The 21,743-nt window shown below is 53.1% G+C and overlaps 1 protein-coding gene across 1 annotated transcript in view; it reads right to left on the bottom strand.

Moving 5' to 3' along the window:
• The window catches only part of AR (androgen receptor), a 72,143-nt gene that overhangs the window by 14,749 nt on the left and 35,651 nt on the right, over window positions 1-21,743 (bottom strand). Inside the window, exons 3-4 of the mRNA XM_068157596.1 lie at window positions 10,899-11,015; window positions 1,239-1,526 (exon numbers count right to left, since the gene is read on the bottom strand). Of these exons, the coding sequence (XP_068013697.1) occupies window positions 1,239-1,526; window positions 10,899-11,015 (405 nt within the window). The remainder of the gene's footprint in view (window positions 1-1,238; window positions 1,527-10,898; window positions 11,016-21,743) is intronic.

Here is a 21,743-nt window from a genome sequence, read left to right as displayed (position 1 = left end):
GCTCTGCATCTAAGCACACTCAAAGGAGCCCCTCCAGGACCACTGAGACTTACAGGGGGGTGCCAGAGTTCTGGGAACATCAAGCATTTGCTACAGCTCACCACTAGCTTTTGGCACATAGAGGCCAGCGTGGTTTACCTCAGTTTCCTCCTTGGCTCACACTGCCCTGCACATCAAGAGCAGGATCCCTGTGTTCAGAGGCATCTCCTGAGGAGCAGGGACAGGGAAGCAGCTCAGTATCATCCCCATGTCCCCAGCCTCAGGGATGCTGGAGGGATCCCACTGCAGCCAGAGAAATCTCAGCTTCCTGCAGTCTCACTCATTCAGCTGGCAGGACCACGACATGCAATGGGCAGCCTGCTACAGACTGGTAACCTCCAAGCCCAGATCCAAGAAGCACCTTCAGTGGAACACACACAGCACCAGGGGGTTTTCCTTTACAGCTCCTGCTAACAACATCTGGAAAGGTCTGAGAAGTTCTGCAATTTCACAGTTCTAAATGCATCACACAGGAGCAACCTGACAGCCAGGAAAAAGCCCTTTGGGATTCTCTCTCTTTTGCTATTTTACTATCCATTTGCTTGGGAGAAGAGACCAACCCCCACCTGGCTACAACCTCCCTTCAGGGAGTTGTAGACAGCAAGAAGGTCTCCCCTGAGCCTCCTCTTCTCCAGGCTAAGCAACCCCAGCTCCCTCAGCCTCTCCTCACAGGGCTGTGCTCCAAACCCCTCCCCAGCTTTGTTGCCCTTCTCTGGACACCTTCCAGCAACTCAACATCTTTCCTTTAGGAAAGAGGGGCCCAGAACTGGACACAGGACTCAAGGTGTGGCCGAACCAGTGCTGAGCACAGGGGCACAATGACCTCCCCACTCCCTGGAAGGAGGGCAAAAGCCCTGTGGGGAGAGCAGGAAGAGCACAAGACCCTGAGGCTCCGACCAGCAGCAACCCTTCCCAGGTGGGGAATCAGATGCATGGTGACACAGCGAAGCGTTATCAGAACCCAAAGAGCAGCTTCCTACAGACTTTGTCAGCCCCTAGCCTCTTCCATCAACCAGCCACCCAGAGGAGCCAAACCTGAGACTGCTGCAGCCCGCTTTAAGGTGCCCTGCGAAGATGCTCCCACAAGGATCTGTGTGATGGTGGGGGACAGACAGCTCCCTTGAACCCGCCCCAGGCGATGGAGGCAGAGGGGCTTGAGGGACATGCCAGGGAAGGGATCTGTGTGTTTTCTCCCTTACCTGGCAAAGCCTTTGCCCATTTGACCACGTAGACCAGCTGCCTCTCGCCGAGCTCGTTGAGGCTGGTCAGCAGGTTGGAGAAGGAGTCTGGCTGGCTGTTGTCGTGGCCGGCACACACCACGCCGGGCTCGATGGCCTCCAGGACGTTGAGGAAGATGGGCTGGCACTCGTAGCCGTCGATGCGCGTCATCACCATCTTGGGGGCTTGCTCCTCCGTGGGGCTGGAGGAGCTGGCTGCCTCTGCATCATCTGCTGTCTTCAGGTTACCCAGCTTCTTCAGCTTGCGGGCTGTGGGACGGACAGCATTCGGTGTGACACTTACAGACACGCTCCTGAGGTTTGCTGGCCTCCAGCCCCATCACTTTCATAAGGGAAAAGGAAACTGATGACCAGCAGCAGCTACTCCTTCAGTGCACATCACCCAAGAGGTGCCCTGGCACTGCAGACCTCAGGTGAGGGCAGAAGGGAGCACGCAGTGCACAGGCCAATCCATTTACTCCTTCATCTTACAGGGAAAGGACCAAGCATCGTTTATGTCTCCAGCTGTGACTGGTCTCAGATTAACCCCCACTTAGAAACAGAGAGGAATGACCAAGGGAAAAGAGAGAGACAGAATCACAGACTGCTTTAGGCTGGAAGGGACCTTTAAAGCTCATCTACTTCAGTCCCCCTGCAGGGACATCTCCAACTACAGCCATTTGCTCAGAGCTCCAACCAACCTGACCTAGAATGTTTCCAGGGATGGGGCATCTATCACCTCTCTGAGCAACCTGGGCCAGTGTCTCAACACCCTCTGCATAAGTATTCCTTACCCCTAGTCAAAATCTTCCTCTCTCAGTTTGAAATCATTGTCTTCAACAGGCCCTGCTAAAAACTCTGTCCCCAGCTTTCTTACAGGCCTCCTTTAAGCACAGAAAGGCCACAAGAAGGTCTTCCTGAAGCCTTCTCTTCTCCAGGCTGAGCAACCACAACTCTCACAGCCTGTCCTCTAGCCCTGGGATTATTCCTGTGCCCTCCTCTGGATCTGCTCAAACAGGTCCCTATCTCTCCCTTGCTGAAGACTCCAGAGCCGGAGGTGACTTGATTCAAACAAGCACTCACATGCAGACAAAAAGGGAAGCAATGCAAGCAAGTAAGCTCAGTAGATGGTCAAGTTCCAGGGGAAAAAGCCACTGCACTCAGAAGCTCAAGTGCAATTGCTCCAGCCCAGGCTGGAGTGGGAGCAGGCTGGAAGCAAGAGCTGCCTTCCCCCTGCCAGGGCTCCTGCGCTGCCTGCTGCCCCGTAACCAAGCTCTCCCAGCTGGGTCACCACTAATGAAATACATCATGGAAAATACATTCTAAAGCTAATCAATTGTTCCATGGCTGTTCCCCTGGAGTGTCCTCAGCTAACCCACTGGTGAGGCCAAGACTTGAGCAGGGGTGCTCCTTGTTCTGCTGGCCAGCTTCAGGCGCGACATCGGCGGAGCGGGCTCGCGGGGCGCGGACCTCAGGCAGCCCACGACTGCACCCATGTCCCCGTGAGGAAGTGACTCTCCTGTGCATCCAGCTCTTCATTACAGAGCCTTCAACATGCACCCAGGAGCTTCAGCTAGGTGACTCCAGAGCTCTTCAAGAGCCAGTGCTCACCTCACCTGCCTGATGGTGTTCAGCACAAGGAAGGCTGCGGCCTTCGCCCATCATCGACTCCAAAACCCTAATTAATTGGAGGGAAAAAGCCACCCTATTGTTTGATTCAATCAGAGAATGTAACATCAAACCAATTGCCCTTGGGGGTTTGGCTCCTTCATTACATGATACTTATCTCGAGTTTCCTCTCAGCTGTAATTAGAAAAACAAGCAGCAAACCCCATAAAAACGTCAAGTTAAGGCACAGCTTTGTAAATCAACCCAAAGGCTTGATCTTTAAGTAATGGACTTTGGATGATCTACTGGGTGAGCAATTAAGAGAGGCTGCTCTGCAAAAAGAGGAGGAGGAAAGGGTAATAAAATTAGAAGAGAGCAACAAGGAAAGCAGGCTGCAGTGCAGGGTGATATCCTCCAGCCAGCGCTGGCTCCAGTGCCAGCCAAACCCACGCTCTACAACACACATATGGCTTGCTTTCAATGTTCTCTTTTTTCCCTCAGTGCTGAAAGATCAGAGAGTTAGAGGAGGGTTTGGGTTGGAAGGGACCTTTAAGTTCATCTACTTCCAACCCCCTGCCATGGGCAGGGACAGCCTTCCACCAAGACCAGGTTTCTCAAGGCTCATCCAGCATGGTCTGAACACTTCCACAGTTGGAGCCTCTCTCTGGGCAACCTGTTCCAGTGCCTCATCACCCTCCTGGGGAAGAACTGCTTCCTAATCTAAATCCAGCTTCTTCCAGTTTGAAGGCATTATCCCTCTTCCTGTCATTACATGACTGCAAAAAGTCCCTCTCAAGCTGTCCTGTAGTCCCCATCAAATCATGAAAGGCTGCTATAAGGACTCCCCAGAGCCTCCTCTTCTCCCAACTCTCTCAGCCTGTCCTCACAGCAGAGGTGCTCCAGCCCTCTGATCATCTTTGTGGACTCCTCTGAGCGAAGTAAGAAGAGTGAATATTGAGTGAAGTAAGACAAGAGCAAGCAACCAGCCACACTGGCTCTGAGACTGCAGCTGCAAACCAAACCCAGCCATGCTGGAGGGCAGTGAAGCTGCCCTTCTCAGAGGAGCCCCATGTCCATGCTGTTCCACTGGTGTTACCAGGTGGAGAAAAGCCCAGAAGGAAAGAGGCACTCACACCCAGGACTCTGTGCACACTGACTTCAGCTGCAGGCAAAATGACACAGCAGCTGAAACCAGACCTGATCTCTGTCCTGCTCTTCATATTTGTTATCAACTTCATAGAATCACAGAATTGTCAGGGCTGGGAGGGACCTCAAGGATCAGCCAGTTCCAACCCCCCTGACATGGGCAGGGACACCTCACACTACAGCAGGTTGCTCACAGCCACATCCAGCCTGGCTGCAAACACCTCCAGGGACAAGGCTTCCACCACCTCCCTGGGCACCCTCATGTTGAAGAATTTCTTCCTAACATCCAGTCTGAATCTCCCCATTTCTAATTTTGTTCCATTCCCCCTAGTCCTATCACTCCCTGACACCCTCAAAAGTCCCTCCCCAGCTTTCTTGTAGCCCCCTTCAGATACTGGAAGCCCACAATTAGGTTTCCTTGGAGTCTTCTCTTCTCCAGATTGAACAACCCCAACTCCCTCACAGCAGAGCAGCTCCAGCCCTCTGCTCATCCTCCTGGCCCTTCTCTGGAGACATTCCAGCACCTCCAGATCCTTCCTGTAATAGGGGCTCCAGAACTGGACTCAGTGCTCCAGGTGAGGTCTCACCAGAGGAGAGTAGAAGGGCAGAATCACCTCCCTTTGCCTATTGGCTTTGTTTCTCTTGCTGCAGCCCAGGATGTGATTGGCTTTCTGGGCTGCAAGTGCTCACTGCTGGCTCATGTTGATCTTCTCATCCACCAGCACCCCCAGGTCCTTTTCTTCAGGGCTGCTCTCCAGCCAGTCCCTGTCCAGCCTGTATCAGTGCCTGGGATTGCCCTGACCCAGCTGCAGGACCTTGCACTTGGTCTTGTTGAACCTCATGAGGTTGTCATGGGCCCAGCTCTCAACACGTGGCTCGTCAAAACCAGACCCTGCCACACCACCAATCTCTTCTGGCACAACAGATTTAAGTTGATGACTATAACAGTACTGCTTCAGCAGACATCTTGGAGACCTCTGAGTCAGTCTGGCCCCCAGGAATTAAAACTCAATGCTATAGAATGAGATGGCAGTGCTCAATGGTTCCCAATCACCCAGGTAACACACCTCAGGAGTAACTGCAGATGTTGGAACAGCATCAGACAGCTCTGCTCCTTAGGAGGGCTCTTCACAGCCCTTCACTACTCAATGCCTACATTCATTCCAAAAAGGGGAATGAACCAGTCCTGCCAGGAAAATCTGTGCAAAGATGGGAAGGCAGTGATGAGCACAAGGACTGATCACTGAGCAGCCTGATCAAGGTCTGCTGAGTGCTCTGCAGAGCACACATCCCCTCCAAGGAGACAGATCACACACATCACAGGAGCACTGTCCAGTGAGCTCCATCCTTGGCTGCCTGAACTCACACCAAAAGCTGGCAGACAGAGACAGGGACCTGGGCTGATGGGGTGGTTCGGTGGCCACATGGCAAACAGGATACCAGGCCCCAGGGAGGAGGGAAGTACTGGCCTGGAGAGCAGCTTACTGCTGCCTGGAAGCACTGATGCTGCTGACACTGTGGTTGGACATTCCTGCAATCACAGAATGGTTTGAGTTGGAAGGGACCTTAAAGATCATCTAATTGCAACCCCCTGCCACGTGCAGGGATGACACCTCCTACCAGATGAGCTGCCTCAAGGTCCCATCCAACGTGGCTTTAAACACCTCCAGGTTTAGAGCCTCCACAACTCTGGGCAACCTCTTCCAGGACTCATGGGGAGAGTTCCCTCCTGATGTCTAATCTAAATCCAGCTTTGTCCAGCTTGAAGCCATTACCCCTCATGCTCACCATACAAAGGAGGGGATGGCAAAGTGCAGAAGCCACATCCCCACTAGAGACCTGACACACTGGGAGCAAGGAATGTTGGCAAGGCTGCCATGCAGGAGACTGAAGGGTTATTAAGCCACAGCCAACAAATATGCATGGCAGAGACAGAAAATCAATAAAAGCAGTGGGTTTTTTCCTCAACCTAGCAAGGAAAGCTGTAATGAAGATACAGCTGCTGGAAATCAAGGGCAGACAGGGTGCAAAATAAGGCACAACCCTGAGAGTAATTAACTGCTGCAACTGCAGGGCAAAACTGGGGGGTGACTCTCCACTGCTGGCAATGCCACATCAACACCAGAGGCTTCTGCAGGACCTGAACTCTGCTCAGCCACAGCAACTGGACCTCAGTCAGGACCATGCACAGGTGTGGCTCATGCCTTGGGCCATCAGCAGTTACTGCAGTAGGTCTCTAGTCCTGCCAGCAATGAAGTGAACTTTACATGTCAAGGAGGTTTTGCCCCCAGGAGAGGACCCATGTGGAGCACAGGCATGAGGCTGAAGGTGCACAGCACAGGCTGAGGTGCTTGCTGCTCACACTGAGAGAGCCCATGGGACCTCCTATGCCGTGGCTAAACTTCACTGGCCTTAAATCCAGAGCAGATTGGCAGAGATGAGTGGTGTGCAGGGGCTGGGCTGGAGCAGGACAGAGGGGTCTGGCTGCTCATGGCTGTAGCAGGATGGAGAGCTCTGGTTGCTTATAGCTGGAGCAGGATGGAAGGGTCTGCTTGCCCATGGCTGGAGCAGGATGGAAGGGTCTGCTTGCCCATGGCTGGAGCAGGATGGAAGGGTCTGGTTGCCCATGGCTATAGCAGGACAGAAAGGTCTGGTTGCCCATAGCTGGAGCAGGGTGGAAGGGTCTGGTTGACCATGGCTGTAGCAGGACAGAAAGGTCTGGTTGCCCATAGCTGGAGCAGGGTGGAAGGGTCTGGTTGCCCATGGCTGGAGCAGGGTGGAAGGGTCTGGTTGCTTATAGCTGGAGCAGGATGGAAGGGTCTGGTTGCCCATAGCTGGAGCAGGGTGGAAGGGTCTGGTTGCCCATGGCTATAGCAGGACAGAAAGGTCTGGTTGCCCATAGCTGGAGCAGGGTGGAAGGGTCTGGTTGACCATGGCTGTAGCAGGACAGAAAGGTCTGGTTGCCCATAGCTGGAGCAGGGTGGAAGGGTCTGGTTGCCCATGGCTGGAGCAGGGTGGAAGGGTCTGGTTGCTTATAGCTGGAGCAGGATGGAAGGGTCTGGCTGCCCATAGCTGGAGCAGGGTGGAAGGGTCTGGTTGCCTATGGCTGTAGCAGGAGAGGTCTGGTTGCCCATAGCTGGAGCAGGAGAGGTCTGGTTGCCCACAGCTGGAGCAGGACAGAGGGTGCAGGTGGCCCTGTGTGCAGGCCCTGGCAGGACCCATGCAGCAACATGTGCAGGGACATGCTACCCATACACAGGGCTGGCACAGGCACCTGTGCTCACAGCAGGAGCTGCTGTGGTGGGAGAGGCACCAGCAGGACTGAGCACACAAAGCCAGCATTAGCACTTCTTCTTTTTAGATATTTTTACTTCCCCCCCCCCCCCCTTTTCTTAAAAGTCTTTTCCTTCTCTGGGCCTTTTCAGTGCTGATCAGGAGAGAAGATTCTGTTTAATGGATTTCAGTTTGCAGGTCAGAGTGATCTCAATCAATAATGAGGTGCTTCGACATCTTGCCATCCTGTGCCAAAGCAGAGAGTCCTAAATAAGGGATGCAGGGTGTCACCCCCTCCTCCTCCCACCCAGCACTGAAAGCTGCAGGTCTGCTGGTCACAGGCAGCTCTATTAAAGCCTCCAAGGGATTGGTAATTAACAGGCAGTTAAAAACCAACTGTGTGGAGCCTTTTCACATGCTCTGCCTCGCTGCTGTGGCAGAAATAACTGTGGACAAACTCATAGCATGCATGTTTCTAACAATTGCCTTTAAACCCACATTCAAAACAAATGTAAAACAGACCAGGCAGAACAGGTCAGGGTGACCCAAAGAGCTTAAGAGAAAAAGAAAGGGGGGGGGGGGGGGGGGGGGATGGGCTGGGGGCTATCAGCATTAGCATTAATTTTGTCAGTGTGTCCTGCAGGAGGTTATATTGATGTATGCCCTCTCTCACTTAAGGAAGATTCACCAGAAAGGAAAAAAAAAGCCCTGAAAAACAAGAGCATGCTTGTTCTGGATGGCATTGCCAAACCCTCCTGCTGGCTGCAGCCCAGGAAGCTGGGTTTGGCTTCTCATCCCTGTCCTCCAGCTCTGGAGCCCAGCAATCCCATGGGCAGGGCAGTGGCAGCGTCCCAGTCCCAACCTTCCCAGGCAGAGAAGGGAAGGGTCCCTGAGGAGCCTCCCTCCTTCCTCGGGAAGCCATGGCTGCAAACAGCCACCAGCAGCTGGCACAGGAGCTCCTGCAGGACGCTGTGTGGATGGGCACGGCACAGGAGCTCCTGCAAGACGCTGTGTGGATGGGCACAGCACCAGGACGAGCTGCTCTGCCCTTGCTCCCTCCTGGCTGGCCTGGATGACCAGGGCTGAGGGCAGAGCTGGTGCAGGAGATACTGGGAAGCTGTAACTGGGAGACCACCTGGAAACCTCAGCAAGCAAACTGCCTGCTTGGTGGCATCAGGTGGGTTGGGCTCCTCTCTGGTGCTCCCAAACTGCGGTGTGCGTTCAGGTGTGCCACGCACATCACTCCCCAAGCGCATCGGTGCCGTGAGCCAACAGCTCACAGCAGGAGAGGCACACAGGAGCATGAGGGAAGAGCCACCACAGCCTGCCCAGGAGGCTGAGCTCACCAGGCTTTAGGACTGCATTGCCTTCAGAAACATTTGTCTTTCCTTCTTGCTACCAGGAGGAAAGGAGCACACTGAACACCTCTGTAGCCCCCCAAAGAATTGTGTGCCCACCGCTCAAACTGACTACCTGCTGCTGCAGAAGGGCAGAGGCTGGCTCCTGCCCTGCTCTCTGGACATGGCTGCTGGTGCCTGAGCTGTAAGAACTGTTCTGGGGAGAAAATTAAAACCACTGCTCCTCGATGAGCAATAAACCAGAAGCAGCTTGGTAGGAAGCTCTTCAAGAAAGCATTCCAGCAGCCCAGCAGCTCTCCAGGAGGCATCCAGAAGCCCCAGGAGGCATCCAGGAGCCCCAGGAGGCATCCAGCAGCTCCAGGAGGCATCCAACAGATCCAGGAGGCATCCAGGAGCCCCAGGAGGCATCCAGGAGCCCCAGGAGGCATCCAGCAGCCCCAGGAGGCATCCAGCAGCTCCAGGAGGCATCCAACAGCTCCAGGAGGCATCCAGCAGGCCCAGGAGGCATCCAGCAGGCCCAGGAGGCATCCAGCAGCCCCAGGAGGCATCCAGCAGCCCCAGGAGGCATCCAGCAGCCCCAGGAGGCATCCAGCAGCCCCAGGAGGCATCCAGCAGCTGTGGAAGTTTTTAAACTAAACTGTTGGCACATCAAACCAGCCAGAGCTGCCCACCTCCCTTTGTGCTGTGTCTGACCATGCCTGGGGCTCTCTTCTCTGTACCTCCCTGACTCCACTCCACTCCACTCCACAGCCAGAAGGCTTCTCATTGAGGGTCAGGTCTGTCAGCCCCATTTTTCAGAGGATTTTCTTTCTCCCTCTCACAGGAAATGACCTCAAAAGTTGAGCCACTCAGTGCTCTACATTGTAGGGTTTAGACTTTGAGCAGAACAGCTCAGGTTTTGGATAGGGACAGGCTTTGACAGAGCTACAGGTGTTTGGAACTGAGACAAACTGCAGCAAGGACCTTTACTTCCATTCAGTGAAGAACACCACTGGGGTTGTGGCTTTCTACAGAAAGATGCCTGGGGAAAAAACAAATCACCTTGAAACAGGAGTGCTCTGCCCAGAGAAGCTTTGGTGTGACTGAGAAGCCAGCTGATCTGATTTCCTCAGATGAACAAGGTGTCCCAATTAAAAAGCAGAATGCTTTCCCAAAACTCAAACAACTGCTCAATGAAATTCATAGTTTTGGGATCAGAAACCTGCAAATGCTTCCTGAAGCTCTTCATGCTCCACCAGCCTCATTTTTTCAGCCATTTACTGACTACTAACAGGCCAAGGACATCCTTTATCTGCAGGATTAGCCCAGCTGCCCCAGCCCATGGCACAGACTCAGGGGACATCATCCAGACTAAAGGGACCTTGGAGCTGCCTTCCAATACCTGAAGGAATCCTACAGAAAGGCTGCAGAGGGACTTTCCATAAGGGTGTTGAGCAATAGGACAAGGAGGAATGGTTTTAAGCTGAGGGAGAGATGGAATGGGATGGAATGGAATGGGATGGAATGGGATGGGATGGAATGGGATGGGATGGAATGGGATGGGATGGAATGGGATGGGATGGGATGGAATGGGATGGGATGGAATGGGATGGAATGGAATGGAATGGAATGGAATGGAATGGAATGGAATGGAATGGAATGGAATGGAATGGAATGGAATGGAATGGAATGGAATGGAATGGAATAGACCAGACCAAACCATGCTGGAAGAGACCTTTGAGATCATCAAGTCCAACCTATCACCCAACATCATCTAATCAACTAAATCATGGCACCAAGCACCCCATCCAGGCTCTTCCTAAAGACCTCCAGTGATGGTGACTCCACCACCTCCCTGGGCAGCACATCCCAATGGCCAATCTCTCTTTCTGTGAAGAACAACTTCCTAACCTCCAGCCTAAACCTCCCCTGGCACAGCTTGAGACTGTGTCCTCTTGTTCTGGTGCTGCTTGCCTGGGAGTAGAGACCAACCCCCACCTGGCTACAACCTCCCTTCAGGGAGTTGTAGACAGCAAGAAGGCCTCCCCTGAGGAAGAAGTTCTTCAGTACAAGGGTGGTGAGGCTCTGGCACAGGCTGCCCAGGGAGGCTGTAGATGCCTCCTGCCTGGGGGTGTGCAAGGCCAGGCTGGAGGCGGCCTTGAGCAGCCGAGACTAGCTGAGAGGTGTCCCTGCCCAGGGAGGGGAGGTTGGAGTAGATGATCTCTGAGGTGCCTTCCAGCCTAAGGCACTGTGGTTCTCTGGCTCCATGAGGCTGTACCTCCCAGAGTCATGCCGGCCTCGTAGCACTTCCGCAGGCGGCACGAGGGGCAGTTTTTCCTCCGGAACTTGTCGATGGTGCAGTCGTTCCGGCTGGCACAGAGGTACTTCTGTTTACCTGCAAAAAAAAACCCAGAGGAAATGGCAGATGGACAGTGGGAACCCCTCAGAGAAGGTTTGGTTTCCCAGTTCAACCCCCACCCCCAGCAGAAGGTTGGTGTTGGAAGCTGCCATCTCTTGGGAGAGCAGCACAGTGAAGGACAAGAGCACACCAGCGCCGATTTCCCAGTTCAATCCCCTCCAACAGAAGGCTTAAGCTGGAAGTTGGTGTCTTTGGGGGGAACAAAGCACAGTTCTTCCTCTGCTGCTCCAGGAGTGGCTCGTCTCCATTTACACACACTCTGTAGGGCAGCTGCCTGCCCAAAATGCAACCCTGGTCACTGCTGTCTCACCACATCCCAGCACCTTCCTCTCCCTGCCTGCCTGCGGCCGGGCAGCAGAGCTCCTCTTCACCCACACAATGGCAGAGGGCTTCAAGCACAAAACCACTCTGCACCTTGCAGCACAGCAGAGATGTCAACAAACAGCAATTACAAAGCAATGAAATCTGGATGGGGTGGCTCTCGTTTTCAAATGTCACCTGTCTGTGGCTGCCTTTTGGCCGTGAGGAGCCTTCCTCTCCCGGAACACCTCCAAAACACCTCCTGCTGTGGCATTCACCTACAGCTCACTGAACGTGGCTCCCAGACAGTGACCCTCCCTCCACGACCACGACTCTTTGCAGTGCTTCTTGGGGCTGAATTAACTGTTGTGCCACTCAGCAGTGCTCATTTGCTGCCTGCATGTTAGAGACACAGAGGTTCGGGGGACCGTTTGCACGGGGAGCTGCTACCTCACCAGCTCAGCTCACTGCTTGCCCTGATCCTGGGCTGCACAGAGGGCCAGCCAGAGGGAACTGGGACCAGCAGCTCCCAGTATGGAGCTGCAGCCAGTTCAGGGGGGCTTGCAGAAAACCTAGAAGCTGCTGCTTACCAGGCTCAGTGGTATCTCAGACTCACCTTCACACTTGCTCAGAGAGCAGCCCTCAGAGCTCCACACTTCAGCTCTTTTTTTGTTGTCCCCTGCCTCATTTGCCAGACATGCCAAAAATGAACTTTCCTTCCTGACTCACCATTTGTTTTCTTGTCAAGCCTAAACACATTTACTGGATCAGGAGTTATCTGATGATGCTCTCCAGAGCATTCCAAACGAAACCAGTCTCGGTCAACAGGAGAGCTGTGCACCAGCAGCCCTGCCTGAGAATCACTCTATACCCAGCCCAACCTTTATGTACCATCCTGCAAGGGTTTGCTTCCTATATTCCTACAGGAATAGCCCTTTGGAATTACCAGAGATCATTAAAAGCAGGAGGTTGGCTATAACTGCTCAGTGTCCCAGTTTTAGCTGGAAGAGATGCATGACTGCTTGTGCAGTGACTTAGCAGCTCCCCACCTCCCATGCTCACCCCCACAACTTCTGAAGATAGCAGAACCAGAAGGAAAGACAAACTTTTAGCAACCCAGCGTCACAGACCTCACTGGCACCGGCTGTGGCTTCCCCACCGCCCTCCCAGCTCCGGAGAGCACTTTGTTTCCCACACCCTGGGGAGGATGGAGTCCACCTAAGGTCCCACCGCCCCTTCCTGGCTCTGCCAGCAGTGCCCAGATGGGGCTTCAGTGCACTATCAGTGCCAGCTGCAAACTCCACCACAGCTTCTCCTCACAGGGCTGCAGGAAAGGCACTGTGAAGCTTGGCATAAACCCAGCTCCTCAGTGTGCAGGCACCAGGCAACACCCAGGAGCTGCAAAAATAGCACATGCCTGAACTTCTTGGAATCCTCCCCATTAAAAGCTGATCATTACACCACCTCCAGCTGTAGCTGAGAGGACTGGAGACGTAATGGGGCAAGAGAGCAGCACAGGATACCTCGCTAAACCCTTTTAACAGCGTTCTCTTCAGCACCTCTTCTCACTCCCCACCCCCTTGCTCATTACCAGCATTAAGGACACTCAGACAAGCCTCAGAAGCAGCTATTACACCAAAGCCCAGAGAGCACAAGCACCATCCTCTCTTTCAGCAGTTCATTGAGAAGGATGAGTAATAAACAACTTCAGCTGAAACTGGGTTACTTGGAGTTATTTCTGTGCTCTGGGAAATGAGTGTGCCCAGGCCATACTCTCTCCACTTGACCTCCTTACGTGCACACACCACACAAGAGTGGACGTCCTACTTTCCCAGGCACGGGCAGCTGCGAGATGATTGTGCTCTTCTTCCTCTCCAGCTGCAGCACAGCAGTCACTAGGATGCTCCAGAGCTCAGTATAAAGTGGCTGGGTTGAGCCCACCAGGACCACAGGGCCAACCCTGCCTCTGTCTGAGGCTGTTGGGCTGCTGTGAGCAGAGATACCACCCCCCTCCACCCTTGGCTCCTGCTCCTTCCCTATCTCCCCTCCCTAGTCTAAACTATGGCATTTTTGCAACAATAATAGCTCAAAATCTTTGAAAAGGTCAAGTGCCTCCAGTGACTGGCTGCAGCCAGGGCAGGCAGCACAGTCACTGCCCCAGCCCCACAAGGACGCTCCAGGGTCAGGCACAGCTTTATCTCAGTTCCTCTACCAACAGGAGGGACATCCCCAGCCCCCTTCTCTGCCCTGAGCTCCAGGCACTGGCCCCACATGTGGGCTCATCCCCTACCCCCCACTGTCCCCACCAGGCACCCACAGGAGGAGAGCAAGGGGACTGGGTCCCAGCCTGGCTCAGTGAGGCAGCCATGCCACCTTTCATCAGCTCTTCAGCTGCATCCACCACCTCTGGCACTGCTGGGGAGGAAGGGGGAGAGGAAGATCCCGGGCTGGGTGTACCCCCAGGCACAAGCTGGGCACATTAGGGGAGTCTCTGAGACAACATCACCTCCCTGCCGAGGGGCTGGGATGAGCACAAGGCTTTCAGCTGCAGTCCCCAACTCACCCCCACAGTGATTCTGCTGAAACATCATAAGCCTGCTTCCTGGTTCACAGAAGAAACTCTCTGGGGCAGGGATGGAGTTTCTGGTAACTCTGCATGCAGAGCCTGGCTGCCAGCCATTGATGCAAAGGGGAACACATGGCCATGCAATGCTTCTGCTCAGCACGGGAACGAGTCACTTGCTCATCTCACCCAAAATCCTAGGGACACACACAGAGGTTCCCCTGGAGAAACCTGGCACCCTCATCATTGCCATCCCCAGCTGTAGACATGGTTTGTGAAACAAAACCATCACCTGGGAGAAGGACCTCACCATGACACTGCCCCAGGGAAGCCAAACCATCCTGAGCCACCGGTGCTCCCCACGTCAGCCATCCAGACCCACAACAGCCAGGACACTTGTCACCTCCAGTGGGTCAGTACACACTGCCTGGCCAGCTGGCTCTGGTGGATGCTGCAGCAAGAGCAGCTCCTCTGCTCCATCCACGTTGGTGTAGTGTCCCTTCCCTCCAAGCTAGGAGCATGCACTGTATAACACAGAGGGAGGGGGAGAGGGAGGGGGAGAGGGAGGGGGAGAGGGAGGGGGAGAGGGAGGGGGAGAGGGAGGGGGAGAGGGAGGGGGAGAGGGAGGGGGAGAGGGAGGGGGAGAGGGAGGGGGAGAGGGAGGGGGAGAGGGAGGGGGAGAGGATAGAAGTAGAAGAGAAGTAGAAGTAGAAGAGAAGTAGAAGTAGAAGAGAAGTAGAAGTAGAAGAGAAGTAGAAGAGAAGAGAAGTAGAAGAGAAGTAGAAGAGAAGTAGAAGAGAAGTAGAAGAGAAGTAGAAGTAGAAGAAGTAGAAAGTAGAAGAGAAGTAGAAGTAGAAAGTAAAAGAGAAGTAGAAAGCAAAAGAGAAGTAGAAGTAGAAGAGACCAGGTTGGAAAAGACCTTTGAGATCATTGAGTCCAACCTATCATCCAACACCATCTAATCAACTAAACCATGTGCCACCTCAGTACACACAAATGTCTGTGCCATCTGAGCATAGGGACACGAGCAGCTGTGCCACCTAGGCACCAGCACAGACTTGCAGAGAAGAAGGGGCCCCTGGCCCCGGAGAGCAAGGAAAGGTGGCTGGGATAGAGCTGAGTTCCATTTGCCTTAAGTAACTGCTCCCATACAGAGCTTTGCTTTTGATTTCAGAATAAGTCAGTCTCTTCATCTTGGCACAAGATGAGACCTTGGCAAGGAGCTGCTCTTTATGCAGAGATAAATGAGCTGAGTTTGCCTTTCCTTTGCCTTTGCTTTGGTTTAACACTGGAATGATTTCTGTTCTCCTTGTCTATCCTGCAGACAACTGAGACCCTCTCCTGTACTGCTCCACACCAGAGGCTCCTACTTTGCAAACCTATAGGCACAGGTCTCAGCTTCAGAGTTCCACTCCTGCTTTACCCAGTGGCCCTGCTCTCTGCAAAGCCAATCACCCTACTGTCCTTACAAGAGGACCATGGGCAAGGCAGCAGCCTCAGATCTAATTACCCACTTGGTGTTGCATGTCTGGAGCAGACACCCCTCCTCCAGTGCTTGACTTCTGTGTTAGTGAGAAGTGGAAGTCAGGAGGTCCTCAGCACTCCTCTGCTATTTCCAACCAGCCCAGGATCCCCAGAGATCAGCCTAGACCTGGCAGGCTGCTGCAGGTCCCTGCTCTGCTGCTGTGGTAGTGCCCTTCAACCAAGTGCTCCTGCTCAGCCCCTGGGACTGTGACAGGAGTCAGGAGCAGAAGGCAGAGCAGCTCTGCTGCAGTCTCAACTGAGAGCAGAGATTTATGGAGAAAGCTCCATTGCTCAATCCCAGGGAGCTATTTGACTAACAGCCTGTTGGCACACGACCTGCTGTGCCCAGAGCAACTTTCTCTTCCAAAATGCAATCTATGCAAATGTCTGGAGGGAGATTTAGCACTGTGGATGTGAAAACCCACTAAATGCCTTTTGAAAGAGAGATCCACCCTTGCACTTCAGGGCATAAAGCAAATTCTGACTGTGGGGGCCGAGAGCAGGGTTTCTGAGAAGGTGAATCCCCAGGGTCTTGCAGAACCAAAGGGGTTCCAGTGCTCCTCTGCAAAAACTCTGCTCCCCATTCCTTCCACCAGCTGGGCTGGGCAAGAGCTGAGCCTGTGAGTTTGGTGCTGGGAACTCTCCAAAGCTCCCACTCTTTGTTCCTGTCAGAAAAAAACACCTAAGAGGGCACAGCTGCAAAGCTCTCAGGAGCCAACACTAAGCCTCTATTAATAAACTATCTTTGCAAAGTAGTTTCCTTAGTAGCCACCAGCATTTAGCAGGAGATGAAAGAAAACAGAAGAACCCAGCCCCAGAGACACAGCGCAGGCTCCAGCACCAGCTGCCTCCTCAGGGCAGGGATCTCAGCAGCCCAGGGGCCAGGAAGGCTGGGAAGGAGGGTAGCTCTGAGGGAAGGGCAGGGGAAAGCTCTCCAGGGAAGCAGAAATAAGAAAACATGGGCAGCCAGAGACATGCAGGCAGGGAAGTTACAGATGATGGCGAACTAAGAGCATGGGCAGGTAGCACCTCTGTACAGGAGGTACCTATGAGGGTGGTGAAACACTGGGACAGGTTGCCCAGGGAGGTAGTTGAGGCCCCATCCCTGGAGAGATTCAAGGTGAGGCTCAACAGGGCTCTGGGCAACCTGCTCTAGCTGAGGATGTCCCTGCTGACTACAGTGGGGGGTTGGATGAGATGACTTATTGATTCTAGGACCTCTGGAGGTCCCTTCCAACCAGCACCATTCTATGCTTCTATGACACATTCCAGCAAGAAGCCTGGAGCAAGCCAAGGCTAAACAATGAGCTTTAAAATTAGACAACTGTTGGACTGTGTAAACTGAAAAGGCTTTAAAGATGCTGAAATCCCCCAGGCAAAAACGTTTTTAACTGCTCATCTCTCTGGCCACAAGACAAAACTGCAAACTCTTTACCTCCTGAGCCTGCCTGAAGTCAAACTGCCTGCTTCAGACCCCAGCCAGTGTCATGTCCAACTGTTTGCTGACTGATGATTGCTGAGCATGGGCTGAGGCAGTGAGCAGCTGCCCAGCAGCAAGCACAGCACAGGCAGTTGCTACCCCTCCAGGCAGCCAGCAAGGCAGGTGCTGACAGACCAGGCTTGGGGAGCTGAGCTGGGGGTGCCAGGGGGAGAGGAAAGCAATCCCACCTAGCTGGCAGCACAGAAGACAGGCAGCAGGCTGTGCCAGGAGGGTCTCAGCTTCCACAGAATTACAGAATGTGCAGAGATCATCCAGTCCAAGACCCCTGCCAAAGGAGGATCACCCAGGGCAGGCTGCACAGGAACACATCCAGGCAGGTTTTGAAAGCCTCCACAGAAGGAGGCTCCACAGCCTCTCTGGGCAGCCTGCTCCACTGCTCCAGCACCCTCCCCATAAAGAAGTGTCTCCTCATGTTGAGCTGGAACCTCCTGTGTTCCAGCTTGTACCCTTTGTCCCTTGTCCTATCACTGGGTACCACCCACAAGAGAGCATCACCTTCAGCTATTGATAGACATTGATCAGATCCCCTCTCAGCCTTCTCTTCTCCCGACTAAACAGCCCCAGGTCCCTCAGTCTTTCTTCACAGGAGAGATGTTCAAGCTTCTCAACTCATCCTCATAGCTCATTGTTGGACTCTCTCCAGCAGCCCAGGGAGGTGGTGGAGTCACTATCCCTGGAGGTGTTCAAGAGGGGATTGGATGTGGCACTTGGTGCCATGGTTTAGTCATGAGGTCTGTGGTGAGAGGTTGGACTCAATGATCTTTGAGGTCTCTTCCAACCTTGGTGATTCTGTGACCCCTGTCTCTTTTGAACTGGGGAGCCCAAAACTGGACAGAGTATTCTAGCTGTGGTCTCACCAGGCCACAGTAGAGGTGGGGGAGAACCTCCCCAGACCTGCTAGACCTTTCAAAGGCCTTGGTATTCCACCTGCTGCTCTTCCCACAGATGTTTTTTAAGGCCAGTAATGAGAACCCCACCACTAGAACAGGAGCATTATGGTGCTGCAGCACCACAAAGTCTCCTGCAGACCTGACTCCTCTGCATGCTGCTGCCAGAGCAGCCACAAGGAGAGGAAAGCATTTCAAGACATGGTGATGGTCTTTAAAAGAGATCACTTTAACTTGCTGTCATCTTGAAAAGTGGCAGGAAACTGCTGAGTTGAGCCAGAGACCCTTCTCTGGTGCAAGGCCAATCCACAGCGGGTCGGGATGTGGAGCAATGATCCATGTGGAGAGTGACTGAGAGGGAATGGGAACAGACTGCTGTGCAGTCTGGCTGGTAGCCCACAGGGCAATCTGCCAAGTCCTGCGTTGGTTTTTCATTTAGCTCTCAGTTATTTAAAGGCAGCCCCATCAGGAAGGTAGCCGAAGGCGTCCCACTCCTGCGCTGCCAGCAACGCTGCGCGGAGGCAGCTCTGAACTGACCCAGGAGGCCCTCAGACCTCATGCAGGCTTGGAAGGATGAGGAGGGTCTACCATTTTTGATGGCTGGATGCAGGGGACACAAGAATTCCTCCTTTCCTGGGTGGGAGAGGACTGCCAATTGATTTGGAAGCATGTGACGTTCGGAGCGTTCTGTGTCAGGGACGAGGGCGGTGCCACGAGAACCAAAGCCTCGTGTCTTGCACTCATCTGAACACCCTAACCATGTGAAGCCATGCCCTGCTTACTTCTCTCAAGAAAAAACCAAAACCTGTGCTGAGGTGGATGCACTTCTTGCTTACCAAATCTTTGTTACTGTAGGAGAAAGAGGAATCAGGAGAAGTCGTCATAGAATCACAGAACTGTCAGGGCTGGAAGGGAGCTCAAGGCTCAGCCAGTCCCAACCCCCCTGCCATGGGCAGGGACACCTCACACTACAGCAGGTTGCTCACAGCCACATCCAGCCTGGCTGCAAACACCTCCAGGGATGAGGCTTCCACCACCTCCCTGGGCAACCTGTGCCAGGCTCTCACCACCCTCATGGGGAACAACTTCTTCTTAACATCCAGTCTGAATCTACCCACTCCTAGTTTTGCTCCATTCCCCCCAGCCCTATCACCAGGAGTCCTCCTGGCAAGCTGTGAATGTGTCTGCAGCAGAGGAGCAGCACCAGCACTTCTTGCCATGGCAGCAAACCCCAGCCATTAGCACTTGACACCAGAGAGGGGAGACAGAAAGGGAGAGGCAAATGCCAGGCTGGATCACAAAAATGAGGCTGGCCATCTCTCAAGTGAGGAAATCCACATCAGGGCTGCATAAGCTGCAGGGTGCAGCTCAGAGCTGTCCTATATATAACCTGGACAACTTGGGAGAGTCTATAAATCCCAGAGGCCCCAGAAAGAGAGCAGGAAGAGATTCATGTCTTTTCTGTTAACTCTGCCAACATCTTGCTGGAAGAACTGGCTGAATTTGAGCTTGCAAAAAAAAAAACCCAACCCCAAAACCCCCCAACACCCCCCCCCCCTCCCCCAAATAAAACCCACTGAAGTCTGTCAAACATTTAATCAGAGCAGGAGTTACCTGCTGGAAACCACAGAAATCCCTCAGCATGTTTCCAAAGGGGAGAAGAATCAATGGCTACCTTGATTTTCATTAAGTCTTTTCCCTTTCTTAGCCCTTCCAAGGCAGGGCATGTCTATAAGCCCTTCTTAAACAGCCCTGAGTCACTGCCAAGTAAATTCAGTATTATACTAGGCAAAGAATAAGAGAAAAGTGAAAGCTTTGTGTCTGGCTGTTCCCTCCGAGGTGATCTGTTTGTGCTGCCCCTCAGCTCCCTGTCCACTGCATCTGCTGCCCAAGAGAGGCAGCCAGTTCACACCAGTCAAGGGAAGGTAACAAGAGCAGAAGAAAAGGTTTCTTTGCTCCTTGGGGAAGCTTTCTGATCAGCTGATGGGAAAAGTCTCCAAAGGTGACCCAAGGTTTTGCAGAGAAGCACTTTCTGGACTTTCAAACATGAGAACAGCCTGAAATATCAGCTTTCCATACTGCTCCCCAGCTCTAAGAGGGAAAGGTCTTGCTGGAAAACCACCAAGAGTCAGAGCAGTAATCATCACCCAGCACTGCCCCTGCATTCAGTATTTATAAAGGACTATGATTTATTGCCTCTTCCCCAAAATAGCCTCTGCCCATGTCCCTCAGGGTAACATGAGGTGAAACCTCACCACCAGGCAAGTCCGCCCCGCTGCTGCTGCTGCTGCTCCTCACCGTGGGCACATTTTCACCACTCACTCCCCCAAGGGAGAGGCAAAGGGCTGCTGCTGCCTCAGCCCAACACAAACAAACACCTCCAACCCTCTGCCATACTTTGAGGCTTCAAAGCTAAGAGGAGGCATCAATACCGTTGAAATTAACACAGTGAGGAGCGGGAACACCACTGTGGCACAGGAGGAAGGGCAGCGCGAGCAGCCCGGGCTGCCTCATCTCCCCAGCAGCCACTCACCCACTCACCACGCTGGACAGAGCCAGTGGCATCACCTCAGGACCCACCACTAGATACAGGGCATTTAGTCAGCAGTTTGTCTGACAGAGAGAGCCAAGATCCACTTACTATGAATCAACAATAACTTGCTGACTTAAATAAGCGTCTGTTATTTACCCTGGCTGCACAAGCCCCAGCCCTCTGGCCTCACTCAGCCCTGCTGCACACCAGAGACAGGTCTGTAAATGATTTACTTGGGAAAAACAAACCAAGCTCATTAGCTATTAATACTCCCTGACTGCCCTATCGTGGCACCAGGGTGCTGTGGTCCTGGGGCACAACATCAACCCTTCCCTGAAATGTTTTTGCCAGCTTCACTCTTGGCATGCACAACCAGAGGGGGGAAAAATCCAGCCTGAGAATGTGCAGGATGCTGCTGGAGTTAACCAAGAAAGTGCTGGAGTTCACCTAGAAAGTGATGGGATTAATCTAGAACGTGCCTGGGGTCATCTAGAAAGTGGCAGAGTTGACCTAGAAAGTGCTAGGGTTAAGCTGGAGTGTGTCAAAATTGACCTAGGAAGTGCCAGAATTGACCTAGAAAGTGCCAGGGTTAAGCTAGAGTGTGTCAAAATTGGCCTAGAAAGTGCCAGAATTGACCTAGAAAGTGCCAGGGTTAAGCTAGAGTGTGTCAAAACTGAGCTAGGAAGTGCCAGAATTGATCTAGAAAGTAATAGAGTTAAGCTAGTGTCTGTCAAAATTGATCTAGAAAGTGCCAGAATTGATCTAGAAAGTACCAGGGTTAAACTAGAGTGTGTCAAAACTGACCTAGGAAGTGCCAGAATTGACCTACAAAGTACCAGGGTTAAGCTAGAGTGTGTCAAAATTGGCCTAGAAAGTGCCAGGGTTACTCTAGAGAGCTCCAGAATCAATCTAGAGCATGCCAGGGTTAATATAGAGAGTGACAAAATCAATCTAGAAAGTGCCAGGGTCAAGCTAGAGAGCACCAGATTTAATCCAGACCCTGCCAGAGTTTACACAGAGAGTGACAAAATCAATCTAGAAAGTGCCAGGGTCAATCCAGGGAGCAGCAGAATTCATCTAGACCCTGCTAGGGTTAATACAGAGAGCACCAGATTTAGGCAGTGCTCTGACACTGGCAGCTGAGTCTGGGACCTCTGACCAAGGCACGACAGGGGAAGGTCACAGTGGGACAAGACAGAGCCAGAAGCCTTCTCCATCGTCCTTCATCACTGGCCACCAGGAGGGACCATGGTGTCTGCCTCTCCAGGCAGGCCACAGCCTGGGACACTGATTGTCAGCAGTGTGCCCTGAATAAATGATGTCACCCAGGAGCAGTGATGGTTTGCATCGGTTCATGGCTCCAGTCAGATGCATGTTTCATTACCAGACAGTCAGC

Source organism: Melanerpes formicivorus, unplaced genomic scaffold (genome assembly GCF_026170545.1).
Source record: "Melanerpes formicivorus ecotype bairdi unplaced genomic scaffold, bMelFor1.0.p_v2 SCAF_37, whole genome shotgun sequence".
NCBI classification, from domain to species: domain Eukaryota; kingdom Metazoa; phylum Chordata; class Aves; order Piciformes; family Picidae; genus Melanerpes; species Melanerpes formicivorus.
This window is presented reverse-complemented; position numbering and strand designations above follow the sequence as displayed.